The 24,664-nt window shown below is 46.4% G+C and overlaps 1 protein-coding gene across 4 annotated transcripts in view; it reads left to right on the top strand.

Annotated features, from left to right (window-relative positions):
* The window catches only part of LOC125629642 (uncharacterized), a 42,749-nt gene extending 18,383 nt beyond the window's left edge, over nt 1-24,366 (top strand). For 2 of the 4 annotated variants that reach the window (XM_075118186.1, XM_075118184.1), the window contains 5 exons: nt 5,720-5,833; nt 6,256-6,714; nt 7,425-8,303; nt 14,389-15,351; nt 23,239-24,366. In XM_075118186.1, coding sequence (XP_074974287.1) covers nt 6,264-6,714; nt 7,425-8,303; nt 14,389-15,351; nt 23,239-23,297 — 2,352 coding nt within the window. In that variant the 5' untranslated portion in view covers nt 5,720-5,833; nt 6,256-6,263 and the 3' untranslated portion in view covers nt 23,298-24,366. Of the gene's footprint in view, nt 1-5,719; nt 5,908-6,255; nt 6,715-7,424; nt 8,304-14,388; nt 15,352-23,238 lie in introns of all 4 variants that reach the window. The other 2 variants (XM_075118185.1, XM_075118187.1) reach the window with 2 other exon arrangements.
* The last annotated feature ends 298 nt before the right edge of the window (nt 24,367-24,664 follow it).

The following is a 24,664-nucleotide window of genomic DNA, read 5'->3' as shown; positions in this document are numbered from 1 at the left end:
GGTGCACAATATTCAGCTACCGAATATACAAGTGCTATTGTAGATGTTCGCAACACTGATGCTGATGCACCCAGGTTGTACCTGCTAGTTTCTGGATTACGTTGGCTCTCGTTTTGTAATAAAAAATAATAATATAAAGTGAGCACTGTACGCTTTGTATTCTGTGTTGTAACTGAAATCAATATATTTGAAAATATAGAAAAACATCCAAAAAATTTAATAAATTTAAATTGGTATTCTGTTGTTTAACAGTGTGATTAAAACTGTGATTAATCACAATTAACTTTTTTAATCACAATTCATTTTTTTGAATTAATTGGATGAGTTAACTGTGATTAATTGTTGGGGAAGAGTCAAAATGACTTTTGTAAAGGGAAATCGTACCTTACCAATCCATTAGAATTATTTGAGGAGTCAACAAATGTTGACAAGGGTGATCCAGTGGATATAGTGTACTTGGACTTTCAGAAAGGCTTTGACAAAATTCCTCACCAAAGGCTCTTAAGCAAACTAAGAAGTCATGGGATAAGAGGGAAGATCCTCTCATGGATTAGTAACTGGTTAAAAGATAGGAAACAAAGGGTAGGAATAAATGGTCAGTTTTCATAGTGGAAAGAGGTAAACAGCGGGGTCCGGCAGGAATCTGTACTGGGACCAGTGCTGTTCAACATATTTATAAATGGTCTAGAGCAGTGTTTCCCAAACTTTGGATGCCACTTGTGCAGGGAAAGCCTCTGGTGGGCCGGGCCAGTTTGTTTACCTGCCGCGTCCGCAGGTTCGGCCGATCGCGGCTCCCACTGGTAATGGACACAACAGAGCAATCATCCATTGATCCTTCCCCTGTCCCCCAATCCCAGCCCCTGCCAGTCAGAGGGACCCCTGCACTGGGGAGTAGTACCGGGGAGGCCTTTAAGATCTTTTTCTGGCTCACCCACTGGCACCTGGGGCAGGAGGCACAATAGTCCTGTACCTCTGGGGTGGATGCCTGGCCAGTAGAACTCCATGGTCACTCTGTTGAGTGTCTTCTCTGTCCCCAAGTGCCCCGGCACAGCACTGCATAGGCCAATTGAAGCACCTCCCCTTTGGAAATTCCAGGGTACCAAAGCTGCATTCTGACCTCCCCTATTAGAAATAGGGCCACTATTTCATCTGCTGTGAGTCTAACACTTTGTCATTTACATGGGTGAGACTTCGTAAACCTGACTCAGGGTTGGGTCCCTCCTTTGCTCTTCCACAATGTTTATTTGCTAGACAGCAGGTCCAGGTTGAGAGATGGTAGCAGGCCCTCACTCCTCCAGTTAAGTTCAGGTGAAAAGTCATTTATCCATCAGCATGCTTTCTCTCTCCTAGATCTTTGGCTTCCAATGGAGCCATCGCCTCGTGGCACCTCCTCGTAGCCACCATGGTTCTTCCAGTCCGGGCTTTAGCCCCTCTGCAGATGCTCCATGCCTTCCCTGGACATCGTCCTTGAAAAACTTCCATTCATGCCAAAGTATGACCAGATGGGCCAGGTCTTTGGTCACTCTGGCCTGCACTGTCTCAGTGTGGTCTTGCACAGTGAGTTGGTCTCATCAAACAGGGTTGTATGTCCCATGGATACACTGGCAGCAGATCATGCCTCTAGATTCTCCTTCCGACTCCACCAGTCGCTCACTGACTAAAGTCTGGCTGCAGCCAGAGTCTGTCTTGTACTTTTACTCCATTTCCCTGGGGCCCTTTTCTGAGACCACTTATCCGCTCTCCAGGCCGGCCCATAATTATAGTCCCTGAATGGGCAGTCCCATCTTAAATGGCCTGGCTGCTCACATGCAAGCAGCCCCCAGGTTTTGCCGTTAATTCTCCTGAGTGGGGTGGCCCCTTCAAATAAGGCTGTTCTGCTTGATGCAAATGTCTCCTGGCTAGCTGAGGGTGGGCTTCCAGGCTCCTCTGTTGGTCTTTGCATCCTTGTCTACTAGTATTCGTCCAAGTACCCCTGGAGAGCCTCAGTGAGTTTTGGGCTCAGTGATACTTGCGGCCCTGGATGTACACTAGACTGGCTTTTGGTGCTTCAGCTTTGGACCCAAAGGACATCACATAGTTCTCCACCATGGCAACGGCCTCTGCCAAGGTCTCTGGTCGGTGTCTCATCTCCCACTCAAGCTCCCCCTGAGTTCAAAAGAGCACAGCCCTGTGGGGTCTGTTGGTTGTGAGAAAAGGGGGGGCGGGGTTTGGAGAAGTCACGGCCTGGGGGCCACACCACTGTTGCTGGTCCATCCCGGGTCCAACCTTCCAAGTGGCTTTTCAGGAGAAGGACCTGTTTTCCCTTAGCCTGTTCCCTCTCCCCCATTTCCCTGGGCTTATAAGCATCTTCTAACCTGCTCCTCGAGCTGAAGCATGCTCCGCAGGCCTGGGGGCAGGGCTACCTGTACCCCGTAGTGTCCTTTAACCCCGGTGTCAAGTTATGCCTGTGTTTATCTTGTCTGTTTGCCATTACATCGTTCACTCTGCTCATGTATTCTAACCCGTCCCCCACCTGGTGTGTGTCTTATCCATTTGGACTGTAAGTTCCTCAGGCATGGACAATCTACTACTCTGTGTTTATACAATACTGAGAACAATGGGGCCCCATTTTTTATTGGCCCTTAGGCACTACTGTAATAAACATGGGTTAAGTTTAGAGGTGAGAGCAACAGGGATGATGTCATGGTGGGTGTTTGCTATAGAGCACCAGATCAAAAGGATGAAGTAGACGAAGCTTTCTAACCTGCTCCTCGAGCTGAAGCATGCTCCGCAGGCCTGGGGGCAGGGCTACCTGTACCCCGTAGTGTCCTTTAACCCCGGTGTCAAGTTATGCCTGTGTTTATCTTGTCTGTTTGCCATTACATCGTTCACTCTGCTCATGTATTCTAACCCGTCCCCCACCTGGTGTGTGTCTTATCCATTTGGACTGTAAGTTCCTCAGGCATGGACAATCTACTACTCTGTGTTTATACAATACTGAGAACAATGGGGCCCCATTTTTTATTGGCCCTTAGGCACTACTGTAATAAACATGGGTTAAGTTTAGAGGTGAGAGCAACAGGGATGATGTCATGGTGGGTGTTTGCTATAGAGCACCAGATCAAAAGGATGAAGTAGACGAAGCTTTCTTCGCAGAACTAATTGAAGTCTCCAGATAACAGGCCTTGGTTCTAATTGGGGACTTCAATCACCCTGACATCTGCTGGGAGAGCAATACAGCAATGCGCAGACAATCCAGGAAGTTTTTGGAGAGTGTTGGGGACAACTCCCTGGTACATGTGCTCTGCTCCTCTTGACCTGCTGCTCACAAACAGGGAAGAATTGGTAGGGGAAGTAGAAGTGGGTGGCAACCTAGGCAGCAGTGACCATGAGATGGTTGAGTTCAGGATCCTGAGAAAAGAAAGAAAGGAGAGTAGCAAAATACGGACCCTGGACTTCAGAAAAGCAGACTTAGACTCCCTGAGGGAACTGATGGGCAGGATCCCCTGGGAGGCTAATATGAGGGGGAAAGGAGTCCAGGAGAGCTGGCTGTATTTTAAAGAAGCCTTATTGAGGGTGCAGGAACAAACTATCCCTAAGTGCAGAAAGAATAGAAAATATGGCTGGCGATCAGCTTTTAACAGTGAAATCTTTGGTGAGCTTAAACTCAAAAAGGAAGCTTACAAGAAGTGGAAATTTGGACAGATAGTAGTATAAAAATATTGCTAGAGCATGCAGGGGTGTAATCAGGAAGGCCAAGGCACAATTGGAGTTGCAGCTAGCAAGGGATGTGAAGGGTAACAAGAAGGGTTTCTACAGGTATGTTAGCAAAAAGAAGGCGGTCAGGGAAAGTGTGGGATCCTTACTGAATGGGGGAGGCAACATAGTGACAGATGATGTGGAAAAAGCTGAAGTAGTCAAGGCTTTTTTTGCCTTGGTCTTCACAGACAAGGTCAGCTCCCAGACTGCTGCACAGGGCAGCACAGCATGGGGAGGAGGTGAGCAGTCCTCAGTGGTGAAAGAACAGATTAAGGACTATTTAGAAAAGCTGGACGTGCAGAAGTCCATGGGTCCAGATCTAATGCATCCAGGGTGCTGAGGGAGTTGGCGGATGTGATTGCAGAGCCATTGGCTATTATCTTTGAAAATTTGTGGCAATCGGGGGAGGTCCCAGACGATCGGAAAAAGGCAAATATAGTGCCCATATTTAAAAAAGGGAAAAAAGAGAACTACAGACCAGTCAGCCTCACTTCAGTCCCCAGCAAAATCATGGAGCAGGTCCTCAAGGAATCCATTTTGAAGCACTTGGAGGAGAGGAAGGTGATCAGGAACAGTCAGCATAAATTCACCAAGGGCGAGTCATTGCTGACCAACCTGATTGCCTTCTATGATGAGATAACTGGCACTGTGGATATGGGGAGAGCAGTGGATGTGATATATCTTGACTTTAGCAAAGTTTTGACACGGTCTCCCACAGTCTTCTTGACAGCAAGTTAAAAAAGTATGGATTGGATGAATGGACCATAAGGTGGATAGAAAGCTGGCTAGATTGTCGGGCTCAATGAGTAGTGATGAATGGCATGATGTCTAGTTGGCAGCCGGTATCAAGCGTAGTGCCCCAGGAGTCGGTCCTAGGGCCGCTTTTGTTCAACATCTTTATTAATGATCTGGTTGATGGGATTAATTGCACCCTCCTCAAGTTCGCAGATGACACTAAACTGGGGGGAGAGGTAAATACACTGGAGGGTAGGGATAGGGTCCAAAGTGACCTAGACAAATTGGAGGATTGGGCCAAAAGAAATCTGATGAAGTTCAGCAAGGACAAGTGCAGAGTTCTTCACTTAGGAAGGAAGAATCCCATGCACCGCTAAAGGCTGCAGACCGAGTGGCTAAGCAGCAGTTCTGCAGAAAAGGACCTGGGGACTACAGTGGATGAGAAGCTGAATATGAGTCAGCAGTGTGCCCTTGTTGCCAAGAAGGCCAATGGCATATTGGGCTGTATTAGTAAGAGCATTGCCAGCAAATCTAGGGAAGTGATTATTCCCCTCTGTTCGGCACTGATGAGGCCACACCTGGAGTATTGCGTCCAGTTTTGGTCCCCCCAATACAGAAGGGATGTGGACAAACTGGAGGGAGTCCAGCAGAGGGCAACGAAAATGATTAGGGGGCTGGGCACATGACTTACGACGAGAGGCTGAGGGAACTGTGCTTATTTAGTCTGCAGAAGAGAAGAGTGAGTGGGGGTTGATAGCAGCCTTCAATTACCTGAAGGGGGGTTCCAAAGAGGATGGATCTAGACTGTTCTCAGTAGGAGCTGATGACAGAACAAGGAGTAATGGTCTCAAGTTGCAGTGGGGGAGGTTTAGATTAGATATTAGGAAAAACGTTTTCACTAGGAGGGTGGTGAAACACTGGAATGGGTTACCTAGGGAGGTGGTGAAATCTCCATCCTTAGAGGTTTTTAAGGGCCATCTTGACAAAGCCCTGGCTGGGATGATTTAGTTGGTGTTGGTCCTGCTTTGAGCAGGGAATTGGACTAAATGACCTCCTGAGGTCTCTTCCAACCCTAATAGTCTATGATTCTCTGATTCTAATAATAATAACTGTCCTGCTGTTTGGAGCCCAGGAAGATGGCTTCAGGATGCTCAAAAATGAGCTGAGGGTAAAATCTTGGAAAGTTCTTTGTGACAAATATCCCAGAAATTCTGCTGATCTCTCTTGTTTTTGTTCTCTTACGTAGGGTTTCCAGTTTCCAAACCTGATGTGATCTCCCGGCTGGAAAATGGGGAAGAGCCGTGGGTCCCAGATCTCCAGGGCTCTGAGGAAAGAGAGCTCCAGAAAGGTGCCCAGACTGGTGAGGAGTCAGCTAAACAACTCAGAAACTTTACATGAATGAAGGAAGCGTTTGGGATTCCCTACAAAGATCTTGTGAGCTCTCCAAATACAGAATTGTTTCTAGCAGGTGTGGCATCCTCATGGCAGATGTCACTCCTGGCTTCCCACCTTTCCTGACTGACACTTGGGTGTAGCCCCCTCCCCAATCTTCCTTCCCCCTGAATGGGATGTGGACCCAGAAATGACCCCGTCTCTCTGTTCTCAGGTGAAGGGCTTTCGGCAGGGAAGGTTGGAGCAGGGGTGCAAATCAAATCCTGTTTTGTTCGATGTCTCCGGCACTTATGTTGGTTTGGGCCCACCTTTTCCCATTTGTCTCTGGGGTTTCCTTTCTCCCCAGCACAGGGAGTGACCCATGCCTAGATTCTCTCTCTCTCCTTCCAGGTGATCAGATGGTGAGTGAGAACGAGGAGCAGAATCCACAGCAGGAGGATGCTGAGAAACTGGAACCACGTGGGACATTAGAAGGAATGTCCAGAGAGAAAGTTTCTGGGAGCTGTGGAGAGGCAAAAGCCTGTAAGAGTCAGCATAGGCCAGAGAAAAGCTTCAGTAGCTTCTCGGACCTTATTAGACATGATAGAATCAACACGGGAGAGAGACCCTACACATGCTCTTATTGTGAGAAAAGTTTCAACCACAGCTCAAACCTCAGCAGACATCGGAGAGTTCACACAGGAGAACAACCATACACATGTTCTGAGTGTGAGAAAAGCTTCAATCGGCGCTCACACCTTATCACACATCAGAGAATCCACACAGGAGAGAGATCCTTCATGTGCCCTGAGTGTGGGAAAAGTTTTAGACAGGACTCAACTTTTATGAGACACAAGAGAACCCACACAGGCAAGTAATGCCATAATTGTCTTGACTAGGGCTGGCCAAAGATTTTTAAAAATAAGACCTTAGCTAATTCCCAAGTAATTTGCACCATTTTTTTCAGTGTGGTCTGTTAGGTCCACAGGAGTTGCCTGCCTCTGTCTTTTGTACCTCACCCTTCTTTCACAACGCTTTGTCTGGAGATTGTGTCCTCCTGCCAGAAATACTATCAGTGCCACGTTGGGGAAATGGGGTTGACCCTACAGTGAGGTAAAAAGTACCTGTGCCTTGTCTGCACTGGGATTGTACATGGAGTTAGCTGCTCAGCTTAGCGATCTTGAAGAAACCATTGGCCTGAGTGTTTACATGGTATTTTAACCCTATGTTAAGACTTTTTTAACCTGTACTGGAACCTAGGGCTCTGGCGTCCACACAGCAGTGCCCTGACCTGAGTCAAAGTAACCACATTCCAGAGTCCCTAGTTTCCCCTGCCAAAATGTGGCCTCTAGCTCTAAAACTGTGGTGAACCATGGGAAAATGTACTGCCCACGTCTCTGTCTTCTGGGGAAGAGATTTGAGGATGGGCAGTAAAAGGTGGAAGTCAAATCCTGGTTTCTTTTATCTCTCGAGCACTTATTTTGGGTAGTTCCCACCTTTTTCCATTCCTTTCCCTGAGGTTTTCTTTATCCGCAGCACAGGGAGTGACCTATGTGTGGATTCTCTCTCTGTCCTTCCAGGCGATCGGATGCTGAGTGAGAACAAGAAGACGACTCCCCACCAGGACGATGCTGAGCAAGTTGAACCACATGGGACATTAGCAGGAAGATCCAAAGGGAAAATTTCTTGGAGTTGTGCAGAGGCTAACGCCTGTGAGAGTCAGCAAAGGCCAGAGAAAACCTTCAGTAGTGGCTCAGACCTTATTACACATAAAAGAATCAACACGGGAGAGAGACCCTACTCGTGCTCTGAGTGCAGAAAACCCTTCACTCGGCGCTCAGACCTTATTACACATCAGAGAATCCACACAGGAGAGCGACCTTACACATGCTCTGAGTGTGGGAAAAGCTTCAATCGAAGCTCAAACCTGATCACACATGAGAGAATCCACACAGGAGAGCGACCCTACACGTGTTTTGAGTGCGGGAAAAGCTTCAGTGAGAGCTCACATCTTATCAGGCATCAGAGAATCCACACAGGTGAGCGACCCTACAAGTGTTCTGACTGCGGGAAAAGCTTCAATGTGACTTCACATCTCATCAGACATCAGCAAATCCACACAGGAGGGGGATCCTTGACATGCCCTGACTGCGGGAAAAGTTACAAAGACAGCTCATACTTCATCAGACATCGGAGAGTCCACACAGGAGAGGCATCTTACAAGTGCTCCGCGTGTGGGAAAAGCTTCATCAAGCGTTCACACCTTATCACACATCAGAGAATCCACACAGGAGAGGGCTCCTACAGATGCCCTGAGTGTGGGAAAAGCTTCAAAGTCAGTGCATACCTCATCAGACATCAGAGAGTCCACACTGGAGAGAGACCCTACAGATGCCTTGAGTGCAGGAAAAGCTTTCGTTGGAGCTCAAGTTTTATCCGACATAAGAGAATCCATGCAGGCGAGTAATGCCATAAATGTCTTGACTAGGGCTCGCCAAATATTTTTTGTAAAATACATTAGCGAATTCCCACCTAGTTTGCACCATTTTCTTCAGTGTGGTCTCTCAGCTCCATGTGAGTTGCCTGCCTTTGTCTTTTGCCCCTTCCCCTTCTTTGGGGTGATTCCCCTCATCCTTTATCAACTTCTTTCTCTTATATCTCTTGGGAGTGTGTCCTTCTCCTGCCAGAAATATCCATCAGCATCAGGTGGGGGAGATGGATTGACCTTGACTAGCTACACTGATGTAAAAACGGCCTTGTCTCCACTGGGATTGTACATGGAGGTAGCTGCTTGTCTTAGTGATCTTCTTGTAACAACACAACTACATTGTGGACAAGGAGTTAGCTTTCCCCTTGACCTGAGCTCACCTCCATCATTTTTCCTAGTCTAGACAAACCCTAACCATTTCAAAGTGATTGTTAGTCATTGAGTTCCCCCTAGGGGACAGATTGTCTGAATCCCAGTTGTTCTCGCCTTGCTCAGGGTTGTGCTGGACAGAATAATCCCTCCCCCCTCATTTTCCTCTTTTAAAATAGATTGAAATAGAATAAAGAGCAGGAGGAAGGTAGGGAAAATGTGTCATTTCAGCCTCTGTCACACCTGATGGGGTGAATCAAAGGGATTCCCTCCTTTCCCGTCACTATCACAATCCCCCCTTGCCCCAGCAGCATTAGCTTCGAGTAAGCCACGATAGCCTTTATCCTCCCCATGTTCTATCCCTGGACCTCCAAATATGTCACGTGATGCCATGTTCTGAGCTTTCTCTGTGCTGAGATGTCACACTTTGATCCTAAATCAGACTCACTGGGGCTAAAGATGAAAGAGTCACAGACCTGAAGGGGGGATTTGAATGAATCCCAAACACAGAGTAATCATTCTGTGCTTTCATCTCTGCTTCCATCTCTTGGCAAAGCTGCTTCTGGCCTTTTTCCTGCTGAGCGGGGATTGTTGCAGAGGGGAAGGTTGGCTGCTTTTCCCCCTTGTGATGAAGCTAAATCTTTTGTAAGTAACATGACTCAATAATAATGAGGTGGCACAGAGTGAAGAAAGTTTGAATGGATCAGAGGGTTTGAATGGATCAGCAAAGAACGGAATTTCCGGGAGAATCTGTTCTGATTTTGAGTTATCAGATATATGCTGCTCTGGAATTTCATTGTATGTGAAACTGGAAGTGTCTTCAACCCCTCTGTGTTTTGGGTTTTTCTCTCTGTCCTGAAGGTAGTTTGGTCTCATAATTGGATATTACTTTTGTTTGACAGAATGTACCTCAGATTTATTGGGGACTTTGAGACAAATGACCGTTTGCTAAAACGGTAATATCTTATTTTATATGTGACTTTTCCCCACCCCTCCTTTGAGGAAGTTTGAGTGCAGTTCAGCCATCTGGAAAGAATACTCCAAGCTATTGGACATGCTCCCAAGGAAACAGAACCATTTAAAATTTTTGCTCTGTAACAGTGAACAACGGCATACCAAAATTGTGGAACTGCAGAAAAGGACCTAGGGGTTACAGTGGACGAGAAGTTGGATATGAGTCAACAGTGTGCCCTTGTTGCCAAGAAGGCCAATGGCATTTTGGGATATATAAGTAGGGGCATTGCCAGCAGATCGAGGGACGTGATCATTCCCCTCTATTCAACATTTGTGAGGTCTCATCTGGAGTACTGTGTCCAGTTTTGGGCCCCACACTACAAGAAGGATGTGGAAAAATTGGAAAGAGTCCAGCGGAGGGCAACAAACATGGTTAGGGGACTGGAACACATGACTTATGAGGAGAGGCTGAGGGAACTGGGGATGTTTAGTCTTCAGAAGAGAAGAATGAGGGGGGATTTGATAGCTGCTTTCAACTACCTGAAAGGGGGTTCCAAAGAGGATGGCTTTAGACTGTTCTCAGTGGTAGCAGATGACAGAACAAGGAGTTGCAGTGGGGGAGATTTAGGTTGGATATTAGGAAAAACTTTTTCACTAGGAGGGTGGTGAAACACTGGAATGCGTTACCTAGGGAGGTGGTGGAATCTCCTTCCCTAGAAGTTTTTAAGGTCAGGCTTGACAAAGCCCTGGCTGGGATGATTTAGTCAGGGATCGGTCCTGCTTTGAGCAGGGGGTTGGACTAGATGATCTCCTGAGGTCCCTTCCAACCCTGATATTCTATGATTCTATGATTCTAACTAACTGAAGTAATTGGACATGATCACACTTGTTTTGCATGCAATATAAATTAAAAGCAAGAGTTGTCCAATAACTCGGCTTAATCAGGTGATAAGTAAATGATTATTACAAAGATTAATACAGCATAATAGAGAAAGGAAGAGTAGATATGTTACAAATCAGTGTGGAAGACAGGAGTTGCAGCAGTCCACCGCCTCAGAGATTTTGTGCTTATCCCTCCTATATTTATACCTAATGGGGAGAGGGAGTTTCCAATTTTCCCCATATTATTTTATCTAATATATTTTTCTTCTCTATTTTCTGTGATATGTTTTTCATAGACAGTAATTGCTACGCCTTCTGTGTGGTGGATATGTTGTAGGTTTCAACATAGCGTATACTTCTCATTTTGACAGTTATGCAGACCCCACTCATTGAAGAAAAACAGTGAGGCGTATATACAAGACTAGAATTTTGTTTTGAACATTACAGGCCTAGGTTATCTATGCTATGTTTGTGCCTAGCCCTTAATTAGAATATTTCAGCTCTTTGTTTAATGTAAGTGAAAAAGCATTTTGGAAGATGTTAACATGAGGACAGTTCAGGAAACATATGTGATATTATATATAATTTTCATACTGTATATACTATTAATATAGGCTAACCTATAGAATTTACAGACTTTCTCTCACCTAATTTCATATATATTGTAGTAGCCAGATATAGCACAACACCTAGAAGCTGTTGTATTTAAGTGTATTCTACAAGCTTCTTGTATCTTAATTTTTGCTAAGCTTACATTCTGCAGCTCAGATACAAAGCAGATGTTCTTACAAAGGTCGCAGCATCTACCTACCATACAGTTTCAGAGAAGTTAACATGAATACACAGGACTTCAAATATAATATACTTTATATATGCACTTGTCAAGGTTCCTCCCCCACTCTGAACTCTAGGGTACAGATGTGGGGACCTGCATGAAAAACCTCCTAAGTTTATCTTTACCAGCTTAGGTCAAAACTTCCCCAAGGTACAAAATATTCCACCCTTTGTCCTTGGATTGGCCGCTACCACCACCAAACTAATACTGGTTACTGGGGAAGAGCTGTTTGGACACGTCTTTTGCCCCAAAATACTTCGCAAAACCTTGCACCCCACTTCCTGGACAAGGTTTGGTAAAAAGCCTCACCAATTTGCCTAGGAGACTACAGACCCAGACCCTTGGATCTTAAGAACAATGAACAATCCTCCCAACACTTGCACCCCCCTTTTCCTGGGAAATGTTGGATAAAAAGCCTCACCAATTTGCATAGGTGACCACAGACCCAAACCCTTGGATCTGAGAACAATGAAAAAGCATTCAGTTTTCTTACAAGAAGACTTTTAATAAAAATAGAAGTAAATAGAAATAAAGAAATCCCCCCTGTAAAATCAGGATGGTAGATACCTTACAGGGTAATTAGATTCAAAACATAGAGAACCCCTCTAGGCAAAACCTTAAGTTACAAAAAAGATACACAGACAGAAATAGTTATTCTATTCAGCACAGTTCTTTTCTCAGCCATTTAAAGAAATCATAATCTAACACGTACCTAGCTAGATTACTTACTAAAAGTTCTAAGACTCCATTCCTGGTCTATCCCCGACAAAGACAGACTATAGACAGACACACAGACCCTTTGTTTCTCTCCCTCCTCCCAGCTTTTGAAAGTATCTTGTCTCCTCATTGGTCATTTTGGTCAGGTGCCAGCGAGGTTACCTTTAGCTTCTTAACCCTTTACAGGTGAGAGGAGCTTTCCCCTGGCCAGGAGGGATTTCAAAGGGGTTTACCCTTCCCTTTATATTTATGACAGCACTGTTGACTTTTTCTTATTTTGATTATAAATACCACTATTTCACTTACACTTGCTACAATAATACATTTATATTTTTATCAGTTATCACACTTTTAACCTTTCACTTATAAGAACTGATATCCCAGTATATCTTATCCAGACAAACTAGTAGTTTGTAGTAAAACAATTTACATCCCTGAATAATAGTTCTGATTGTGGGAACTTAGATAAGCAAGTTACATTCCAGAATAATAGTTCCATGGTAGAACTCAGGTTTCAGTAAAATTCCATTCTTACATGGTAGCTGTCATTGCAACAGCACCACCGTGATTTCACAACCAGTATTTTTCCACTTGTGTTTAGTTTAGCTGAAGAGTATACTGACTCAATTTGCTCAGTAGTTGGATTGCAAATCCCTCTGGTCCAGTTCTGTCAGCTAGTGTTATGAAGCATTTGGGGTTTTAATTTAGTCTGGTCAACACACTTGTTTCTCACTTGGCCATATGGCAGTATAGTTTCAGATGATCTGGGAGGTGTATTCCCCAGTTAGTGACTTGGAACTTGGCAAAAGGCCAATATATTTGGATCCCAAAGCAATTGTTGTCCAGGCCCTACAGGAGGTTACCGCTGAAGACATTTCCTTCCGAATCAGGTACACACTGCCTGTTATTTGGGAAACACAATACTTATCTCTGTAGAGATGGAGAAAATGGAAGTGACATTTTTGAGGAGCTTGCCCCTTCTACCTGCTACAAATATATATACAATGAAGTCATTGTTGAATGTGAGACAGCTTCAGAATTATACCCGTTTTTAAAAAATACCCCACCTATGGTGGGTTACAGGGATTCTGGTCAAGGCCTGGATCTAGTCCCTATCTTAGAACTATGCCACCAGATCTCATAAACAAACTGGACATTTTGGGGGAAGCTATTCCTCACTATCACTATTGACATTTGGTGCGAGTTGGTAAGGATCCTACTACAGAGAAGTGTCAAGTTACCCCGACCAAGGCCAAGGATTAGACAAGAACTCAGGTAGAAATAGCAGGTATCCAGTGGTTGATTTTCACCTCAGAGATGGAAACTATGATGACCTATGGCCCAGATAATCTATTTATTTTTAGAACACTGCTCCTTAGTTCAGGGGAATTCATTCTGGTGCCAAAGAATACCATGGTTAAATTGGGAGCAATTGTCCTTTGCCATTTGGGTCCAAAGTTTCATGAAGCAAAGAGAGAAATAGTTGAAGCCTTCAGAGGACATTACTTCCCCGTGGATCCCAATCTGATGGCCTCTTTGGACAAGGAGCACTTCCATGCTGCGCACGTGATGATGGTCAGTGAAGGAATGAATGTGTCAGGCTCCAGGTTCAAACTGCAGGATACAGGAATGTTGAGTCCTGATTCTATGCTTTTGTCTTTTAGCTTGCTCTTGTGTCTTATGCATTTGCATCACTTTTCCACCTCCTGCTACTCTGGCAGATTAGAAAATGAGAAAATAGAATACAGGTGGTTTTCTCATGATGCAAATCTTTTGATGAAGTGTGAGAACCCCTTCCTCCAACACTTACAGCAGAAGACATTGAGTATGTCTACACTGCAATATAATCTCAGGTTTAGTGGGAATTGAGTCAGAAGACCCATGTGAAGAAACCCTGGTCTTGAGTGTCTGTATTGTATTCTAAGCCTGTGTTAAGACTTTTCTAACCTGTGCTGGAACCTAGGACTCTGGCGTCCACACAACAATGCTGAGACCCGAGTCAAAATAACCACACCCAGAATCTCTAGTGCTCCCCTATCCCCCAAAATATAAAAAATATGGCTACTCTGGTTCTAGGACTGTTGTGCACTGTGGGAAAATTTACTGCCCACCTCTCTGTCCTCTGGGGAAGGGATTTGGGAGGGCAGGGATAAAGGGTGGAAATCAAATCCTATTTTGTTTGCTCTCTCACACACTGACTTTGGTTTGTTCTCACTTCTTTCCATTCCACTCTCTGAGGTTTCCTTTCTCCCCAGCACAGGGAGTGACCTATGTCTGGATTCTCTCTCTGTCCTTCCAGGTGATGGGATGGTGAGTGAGAACAAGAAGACGACTCACAAGAAGGAAGATGCTGAGCAAGTAGAGCCACATGGGAAGTTAGCAGGAAGATCCAAAGGGAAAGTTTCTTTGAGTCGTGCAGAGGCAGAAACCTGTGAGAGTCAGCGTGGGCCCGAGAAAAGCTTCCGTAGCTGCTCAGACCTTATTAGCCATAAAAAAATCAACACGGGAGAGAGACCCTACACATGCTCTGAGTGCGGGAAAAGCTTCAGTCAGCGCTCAAGCCTTATCATACATGAGAGAATCCACACAGGAGAGCGACCCTACTCGTGTTCTGAGTGTGGGAAAAGCTTCAATGTGAGCTCACATCTTATCAGACATCGGAGAGTCCACACTGGAGAGAGACCCTACACGTGCTCTGAGTGTGGGAAAAGCTTTCGTTGGAGCTCAGCCTTTATCATACATAAGAGAATCCACACTGGAGAGCGACCCTACACATGCTCTGATTGTGGGAAAAGCCTCAATGGAAGATTACAGCTCATTACACATCAAAGAATCCACACAGGAGAGCGACCCTACGTGTGTTCTGAGTGTGGGAAAAGCTTCAATGTGAGCTCAACCCTCATCACGCATCAGAGAGTCCATACAGGAGAGAGATCCTTCACATGCCCTGAGTGCGGGAAAAGCTTCAAACACAGATCAAACCTGATAGCACATCAGAGAATCCACACTGGAGAGAGACCCTACACATGCTTTGAGTGCCATAAAAGTTTTAGTCAGAGCTCACACCTGATATCGCATCAGAGAATCCACACAGGAGAACGACCCTACTCATGCGCTGAGTGTGGGAAAAGATTTAGTGAGAGGAAAACCCTCATCACACATCAGAGAATCCACACAGTAAAGAGACCCTTCACATGCCCTGAATGCAGGAAAAGTTTTAGACGGAGGTCAGCTTTTATCAGACATAAGAGAATCCATACAGGCAAGTAATGCCATAAATCTCTTGACTAGAGCTGGCCAAAGTTTTTTGTAAAATAATTCCCAAGTAATTTGCAACATTTTCTTTAATGTGGTCTCTCAGCTCCATGTGAGTTGCCTGCCTCTGTCTTTTGCCCCTTCCCCCTCTTTGGGGTGAATCCCATCATCCTTTATTAACTCCTTTGTCTGATATCACCTGGGACTGTGTCCCCTGCCTGCCAGAAATATCCATCAATGCCAGGTGGGGGAGATGGGGTTGACCATGACTAGCTACACTGAGGTAAAAGCTACCTGTGCCATGTCTCCACTGGGATTGTACATGGAGGTAGTTGCTCAGTGTAATGATCTTGTAACAACACAACTACATTTGTAGTGCAGACATAACCTGGGTAGAGTGGCTGGGGTTAGCTTTCCCCTGGACCTGTGCTCACCCGCATCATTTTTCCTAATCTAGAGAAACCCCAAGGATCTAGTTGATACCATTTCCCCATTACAAAGTGATTGTTAGTCACCATGTTTCCCCTTGGGGAGAGATTGTCTCAATCCCAGTTGTTCTCACCTTGCTCAGGGTTGTGGTGGTCAGAAGTATTTTTTCTACCATTTTCCTCAATTAAAATAGATTGAAATAGAAAAAGAGTAGGGGTAGCAAATGTGTCATTTCACCCTCTGTGACACCCGAAGGAGACGGGGTGAGTCAAAGGGATTCCCTCCTTCCCCATCACTGTCACAATCCCCTCTCACCCCAGCAGCATTAGTCTCTGTGTAAATCACAATAGCGTTTATCCTCCCCACGTTCTACCCCTGCACCTCCCAAAGTGTCACATGATGCCGTGTTCTGCATGCTCCCTGTGCTTAGGTATCACACTTTGATCGTAAATCAGACTCACTGGGGCTAGATGTGAAAGTTTCAATCCTGGAGGGAGAATTTGAATGGATCCCAAAGACACAGTAATCATTCTGTGCTTTCATCTCTGCTTCCATCTCTTGGCAAAGCTGCTTCTGGCCTTTTTCCTGCTGAGCGGGGATTGTTGCAGAGGGGAAGGTTGGCTGCTTTCCCCTCTTGTGATGAAGCTAAATCTTTACTTGTGCTACACTGATGACATCTTCATCCTATGGACCCACAGGAAGGAGGCCCTTGAAGAATTCCACCTGGACTGCAACAATTTCCACCCCTCCATAAACCTCAGCCTGGAACAGTCCACACAAGAGATCCACTTCCTGGGCACTACAGTGCAAATAAATGATGGTCACATAAACACCACCCTATACCGGAAACCTACTGACCGCTATTCCTACCTACATGCCTTCAGCTTCCATCCAGGACACATCACACAATCCATTGTCTACAGCCAAGCCCTAAGATACAACCGTATTTGCTCCAATCCCTCAGACAGAGACAAACACCTACAAGGTCTTTATCAAGCATTCTTAAAACTACAGTACCCACCCGGGGAAGTGAGGAAACAGATTGACAGAGTGAGACGGCTACCCAGAAGTCACCTACTACAGGACAGGCCCAACAAGGAAAATAACAGAACACCACTGCCCATCATGTACAGCCCCCAGTTAAAACCTCTCCAGCACATCATCAACGATCTAAAACCTATCCTAGAAAACAATCCCCCACTCTCACAGACCTTGGGAGGCAGGCCAGTTCTCACTTACAGACAGCTCCCAAAACTGAAGCAAATACTCACCAGCAACCATAAGCGCCGACTTCTACTGGTGCCGGTGGGTGCTCCACCCCACTCTGCTCCCATCCCCACCCCCTCCCGCCCCCATTACAACCCCTTCCGCAAAGTCCCCGCCCCAACTCCATCCTCTCCCTGCCCCTATTCTGACTCCTTCCCCAAATCCCCGCCCCAGCCCCTCCTCTTCTTCACCCCCTCCCCTGAGTGCACCACGTTCCCACTCTTCCCCACTCCTCCCGGAGCTTGCTACAGCTATTTGGTGGTGGCAAGCACTGGGAGGTAGGCAGCAGAGCGGGGATGCAGTGTGCTCAGGGGAGGAAGCGGAGGAGATGAGGTGGGGCGGGGTGGTGAGTGTGGCTACTGGTGAGTGCAGAGCACCCATTAATTTTTCCCCGTGGGAGCTCCACCCTGGAGCATCCACGGAGTCAGTACCTATGCCAGCAACTACACACCACACCACAGAAACATTAACCCAGGAACCAAACCCTGTAACAAACCCCATTGCCTACTCTGTCCCCATATCTACTCTAGCGACACCATCATAGGACCCAACCACATCAGCCAGACCATCAGGGGATCATTCACATCTACATCCTGCACATCTACTAATGTGATATATGCCATCGTGGCAGCAATGCCCCTCTGCCATGTGCATTGGCCAAACCGGACAGTTTCTACATAAAAGAATAAATGGAAACAAATCAGACATCAGGAATGGTAACATACAACAGCCAGTAGGAGAACATTTCAATTTCCCTGGACATTCAATAACAGATTTAAAAGTAGCCATCCCGCAACAAAAACACTTCAAAAACAGACTTCAAAGAGAAACTGCAGAACTACAATGCATTTGCAAACTTAACACCATTAATTTGGGCTTGAATAGGGACTGGGAGTGGCTGGCTCACTACAAAAGCAATTTTCCCTCCCTTGGTATTGACACCTCCTCATCAATTATTGGGAGTGGGCCGCATCCACCCTGATTGAATTGGCCTTGTTATCACTGGTTCTCCACTTGTAAGATAACTCCCTTCTCTTCATGTGCCAGTATATTTATGCTTGTATCTGTAATTTTCATGCATCTGAAGAAGTGGGTTTTTACCCATGAAAGCTTATGCCCAAATAAATCCGTTCATCTTTAAGGTGCCACTGGAATCCTCATTGTTTTTGTGGATACAGACTAACATGGCTACCCCTCTGATACTAAATCTTTTGTACATAACATGACTCAATAATAATGAGGTGGCACAGAGTGAAGAAAGTTTGAATGGACCAGAGGAGAACGCAATGGGAGAATCTGTTTTGATTTTAAGTTATCAGATATAACCTGCTCTGAAATTTCATTTTATATAAAACTGAAAATGTCTTCTACCCCTCTGTGTGGTGGGTTTTTTTCTCTGTCCTGAAGGCAGTTTGGTCTCACAATTGGATATTACTTTTGTTTGACAGAATGTACCTCAGATTTTTTGGGGACTTTGAGACAAATGACCAAAGTCAAAAGCTGACTTTTTATAGTTTGTATATAATTGTATATAGTTCACTTAATAAAGTTAGTTAGATTAGTAGTCAGGTTAGAATAGTCAGTAGTCCCCTTAGGGACTTTGACCCAGGGACAGGGCATGCCCTGGTATTCAAGCCGTGTGCCATTTACCACAAGCACATGTTGGTCAGCGACTCACACACAAGCTGTCTGAAGCGTCTTGGGGAATCGCACACTAAAGAGAAGTGCAAAATCTGTAAGAGCTTTATAGCACACACTCTAAAGGACAGAAACATCTGTCTCGAAGCCCTCCTGATGGAAGCGGCTCTTAGACCTGTAGGACTCTGCGCCGAGTACCTCAGCCTTCGTACAGAGCATCCCACTGGCACCCGGTTCCCTCCAGTGCTGCTCCATGTAGGAAACATGCCCTCCATGTAAGAAACAGCACGCTGAACACAGGTGATCTCTGGTTTCGAAAAATGAAGGGAAAGGGGTGACAGGCAAAGGACCTGTGTCAGGCCACCTGCCCTTACCAGGTGCAACCTCCCCACCCAGGGCTCTTAGCCGAGTATGGGAACCACCTCCAACTCCAGGGTGCGACAGGGGTCCCATGTACCTTATGGTGCCTTCCAAAAGGCCAAAGATGTGATGACCCTACCGGTGCTGCCCACTGCACGGGATCTCCCTCCGCGGGCAGAATCAGTGAAGGCTCCACCTCACAAGGGGAAGCCTCCCATGTGCCGCCCCAGTAGTTGCTTGGGTGTCGCCGTTCACTAGAGTCTCGGCACCACTCCACAACCTCACGGCCCCAGTCTCCAGCACTGCATCCGCCATCTCTGTCCTCAGCTCAATGCTCTCAGTCTCCAGCCATAAGACGTGGATCATTGGCCTCCCAGTGTTGGTCCTGATCTCCCCAGTACCGACAGCCCTCCTCCAAGCACCACTCAACATCACTGCACCGTCACTCTCCAATGCCCCATTCCCCATCTCCGATGCCTCGGTCTTTGTCTCCATGTGTTTCACCGCCAACTCAACTCCAGTATCCGATGCAGCACTGTTCTTCGGACTCCCGCCACCGGTCACCTTCCCCCCAGCAATCTTTGGCTCTGCATCTAAGCCAGCAGTGATGGTCCCCGAGAGAGGAGTCCTCCTTGGAGTTGGAAGGGGGCCTTGGTTCCCATTCCCAGAGGCACCGGGTTGGCCCACGCACCAGACTGCGGTACCAGCCCTGCAGTGGATGTCTTGCTGCAAGTTCAGTGGCCATTACACTGGCCATACTGGAACCCATGGGGGCTCCCTATGATGCTGGGTCCATACTCCTAGCAATCGTCCATAGCCGCGTTGGGAAAGTGAACCACCCCCAACCCCCACCTCAGTACAGGAACCGGATTCAGGTTCTGATGCGGGTACCAAGGTACAGGCTTCGACTCAGGGAAAAGCCTCCCCAGTGGAGGAAGGGGCACCTGTACCCCGCCAAGAGTTATCATCATCCTCATTGTCCCCGGACGAGGCAGTTGTCAGGCCTGCTCACTCGCTCCCTCCAGATGACTTTAGGGCCCATCAGCATATTTTGAAGAAGGTGGGATTAGAGGCGGAGGAACTCACTGAGCCCTTGGACAGCCTCTTGGATATGTTGGCCGTTGCGGCACCATCTAAGGTGGCATTCCCAGTGCATGCTGGGGTTCTGAAAGTAGTAGAGGCTCCCTGTCCGACACTTGCCTGCTCCTTTGGATGAGAACACTGCTGTACGCCTTCCCACCGATACCCCTGGTTCACTAGGTCCTACTGAAGGTCCAGAGGGTCAAAGTGAAGGGCATCCTGGTGGCTCTGGTGTGGACTCGCCAGCACTGGTTCAGCATGCTTTTGGACATGCACAGACTCCAGTCAAAGTACCCACATCCCTTGTGTCTCCCCTCCCCCTGCCAAAAAATTGTGGCTGCTCTGGTTCCAGGACTGTGGTGCACTTTGGGAAAATTTACCGCCCACCCTGCATGTTACCGGGCAGGATCTTGCTTTGCCAAAGTCTTAATGGGTTCGCTCTCCTTTGCACACCCTGAAGAGTCTCTGATAGCGTGCTTCCAGATCAGTAGTCAGAAGAGAATGGGTTAATGCTGACCTGAGCTGCTCCCATTTGCAAACCGGGGAACGCTTCTGTTTTCAGTAGAGTGGATTGGAGGTTGTTGGGGTAGAGAGGACTAAGGAATTTGTCCCATGGAATTGTGGGATACTTTCAGCTGACTCCTGGGACCCCAGTCAAGCGGGGCTGCATCTACATTACAAAGCAATGGGGCTCAGCCTTGGGGCTCAGCTTAACTTGAGCTTGGGCCCTCCAGCGCTGCAGGGTCCTGGGACCCTGGGTCCAAGCCTTGGGTTAGTGCAATTGCAGGGTACAATCAAAAGAGCTCAGGCTTGAGCCTGGGCTCAATCACAGTCTTATGTTGCAGTATAGACATACCCCTGGAGACAAATGAACTAAGAAAATGGAAGGCACCGGTGTTAGTAGAGAACAGGGCATTACACAGGGCTCATTGGTGGAAATGGGGATTGAGAGAAAACGAACCCATATAATAAAATTTTGTAATCTTTGAATATGTTGTTGTTACCAGTGATAACGGAATTAAACATGAATTTAATCATTACAGAATAAGAGTCTGATTATGTGATAACCTGATTATATTGTAATACTGCAAATTATATTGTTTTTTTTTGTTTTGTTTTATCAGTATTTTAGAAAATGGTGGCTAATTCTGAAAAGTTATTTGATGTAATTCAGCCCCTTTGGATTGAGCAGTGGTGAAGTAAAACCTCACTCCAAAGGGTAGTAGTAGTGTATATGAGAATAGACACCCAAGATAGACTCTAATTATTTCTATTTCAAATGGAATTCATGTTGCTCCGCTTTAAAATAAACTTTCTGTGAAGAGGAAGGTTCCTGAGGGAGACAAGTTGTGTAACCGTCTCCCCGTCAGACTGTAACAGTCACTGCAATGTGAGCCGGGGTGTGCGGGACTCGCGTTGCAGGCTCAGTGTGTCTAAGCCTGTGCAGGAGAGTCCACAATGAACGGTGACCCTGGGTTGAGAATGTCAAGACCCGAGTCTCACACCAGCGCTCACGTGCCCACCGTGCAAGGCGCAGACCTGGTCACATCAGCCTCTCCCAGGCTTCCTAGCGCTCTCCCAGCTGTAGCCTCTTCAGCCCTTTGTTCCTTGTGCCCCACGGAAACACTTGAGTGTCCCTCCCACAGCACTTTATCAGAAGTTGTCTCCCCCGTCAGTACAGCCAGCCAAGCTGTGTTTTGGGTCTGCAAGCTGCCGGTCACTGGAGCCAGCAACCTGGGTGAGGCCCCATTTGAAGTATTTGCCCTGCTTGTATTTTCACTCCTGTTTTATGCGGTGGGCAGAACATCCGGGAGATGCTGGTGGCAGATTCTGAGCTGGTGAAGGCTCCTGTCGCAGGAGGAGGATACATGTCAACTGGCTGATGCTGCTCATGACTCTTGGTATAGCCGCTGATGCCCCCTGTGTAGTCCAGCACCTGTGGAGAAGGGCCACAGGCACAGACGGGTGGGATCACGTTGTCGTGCAGACCTGGGAGGACCAGCAGTGGCTCCAGAACTTTCATATGCAGAAAGTGATGTTTCTGGAGCTTTATGAGCAGCTTGCCCTGACTCTGCAGTGTCAGGACACATACAAGTGGGTGGGGAAGTTGGTCCAGAAGCGGGTTGCTGTAACCATCTGGAAGCTGTGTACTCCTGACTGCTGCAGGTCCACTGCTAACCAGTTTGGTCTTGGCAAGTTAACTGTGGGGACAGAGGTTTCTGAGGCAATCAGGCATGGGATTTACCCAAAGGTAGTGAGCATAAACAATGTCAAGAACATAACTTTGGAACATAAGACTGGCCATACTGGGTCAGAGCAAGGGTCCATCTAGCCCAGTATCCTGTCTTAGTCTCTAAGGTGGCACAAGTCCTCCTTTTCTTTTTGTCTTCCAACAGTGGCCAATGCCAAGTGCCCCAGAGGGAATGAACAGAAAAGGGCAATGATCAAGTGACCCAACCCCTGTCATCCAGTCCCAGCATCTGGCTGTCAGAGGGTTAGGGACACCCAAAGCATGGGCTTGCATCCCTGACTATCTTGGCTAATAGTCACAGATGGACCTATCAACTTATCTCATTCTTTTTTGAATCCCATTATAGTTTTGGCTTTCACAACATCCCCTGGCAACAAGTTCCACAGGTTGGCTGTGTGTTAGGTGAGTAAGTACAGCAGAACCCTGTTCATCTGATCTAATTGGGACTGGGGCCATATTGGATAATCAAACATTTGAATAATCTGGAGAATGGGAAAGTGTGAGGCTGCAGACCCATCTAGTGGCCACAGGAGAGATCACCTGCTTCTTGAGCTGTGTGCACTGATTGTTTGGTTAATACAGAGAGCCAGATAATGGAGGATCCGATAAACAGGGTTTTACTGTACTTCCTTTTGTTTGTGTTAGACCTGCTGTCTATTAATGTCATTTGGTGACCTCCCTGGTTCTTATGTTATGTCAAGGGCTAAATTGCACTTCTTTATTCACTTTGTCCACACCATTCGTGATTTTATAGCCCTCTATCATCCCCTTAATCATCTTTTTAATCTCTCATATGGTAACTGTTCCATACACTTAATTTTTATTGCCCTTCTCTTTACCTTTTCCATTTCTAATATATCTTTTTTTTAGATGGGGCAACCAGAACTGCACACAGTATTCAGGGTGTGGATGTACCATTGTCCCACTGATGATTTGATAGGCTTCCTGCTTCTGACGTCTCTTCAATAATTGCTAGTTTGGAGAGAATGGGGTTTCCAAACTGCACCAGGGCCATTGATGGGACTGACATGCCCCTAGTTTGCCGTCCTCAAAAAGCACAAGAGTGCATCCACCATAAGGGGTACTAGCTACTCCATTGTTATGCAAGTGTTTGTGGACCACAGAGGCTGATTCATGGGCTGTGCTGGAAAAGTTGATGATGCCGGGATTGGGAGTTTACCTTCATGGACAGGCTGGTGCACGATTCCCACCTAATGACTTTGTCATAAACAGAGTAACCGTTATTCTAGGGGACCCCACGTACTCCCTTTAGCCTCACTTATGAAACCGTACCCTGGTCTCAGAGGCCCTGGCAGAAGACGGTTTCATTACACTCTCAGTAGGTGAAGAGTGGTGGTTTAATAGGCATTCGGCAGATGGCAATTCTGCTGGCACCCTTCCCAGAACCGTTTGGATGGCTCTACAGTCGGTGCTGTCCCCATTATTGTGTCTTGCCCTGCTCCTCACAATCTTTGTGACTCCAGAGGGGAGCCGTTCGCACTGGAGCAGACCCATGACAGAAGTGGGTTACTGAACTGCTACACTCAGCCCGAAAGTGCACCTGCCACAACTGAAAGAGGAAGGATGTGTGCAGCAGAAATCAAGGATGCTTTGTGCGCCCAAATCTGGACTTTCATGGACCAAGTGGAAAGGGAGAATATTACATTTATGAATGTATTTGTACAGGAACGTCAACAGTACATGCAGCACTTATCGCTGTAAGCTACGATTGTGACGGCACTGATTGTCATGATGTTTTAATTATGGATGAGGTGAGAGCTTCTTCAGCAGGGGGAAAGGGTAATTTGTGTGAGATGAACTCTGGCTTTTCATTGTGGGTAGATCCGAAAAGAAATTGTCTTTGGATACAGGTTTTCAGTTATGGTTTCTCATGTCTTTATCTTTATTCTTTGAACTACACATGATATGATTGTATGCATCATGCAGTGATGGTAACACACTTTTTAAATTAAATAAAAACCTTTACTTGCTAACATGGATGTGTTTCCAAAAAAAATTACAATATTAAAAAATTGACAGGCTGCCAAGAAAACACGAAAAGTAGGAATAAAGTTAAATGCAGAACACAAGCACTGGAGAGTGGAAAACAGTGAAACCTGTCAAACAATTTAAAAAATTTCAAATCCCCTGTTTCTGCATTGTAGCCTGATCTATAGATTATGTATTAATAATATTGATTGCCTAAGAATTGCCAGTTATCACTTTGAGGGTTGACAGGTTCTTGTCGCAAGATCAGGCCCAGTATTATTAAAATTACTAAATAGTTGGGAACCCC

The sequence above is a fragment of the Caretta caretta genome, chromosome 11 (assembly GCF_965140235.1).
Source record: "Caretta caretta isolate rCarCar2 chromosome 11, rCarCar1.hap1, whole genome shotgun sequence".
In the NCBI taxonomy this organism is placed as follows: Eukaryota; Metazoa; Chordata; order Testudines; family Cheloniidae; genus Caretta; species Caretta caretta.
Note: the sequence above shows the minus strand (reverse complement) of the source record. Positions and strands in the feature narration are given on the sequence as shown.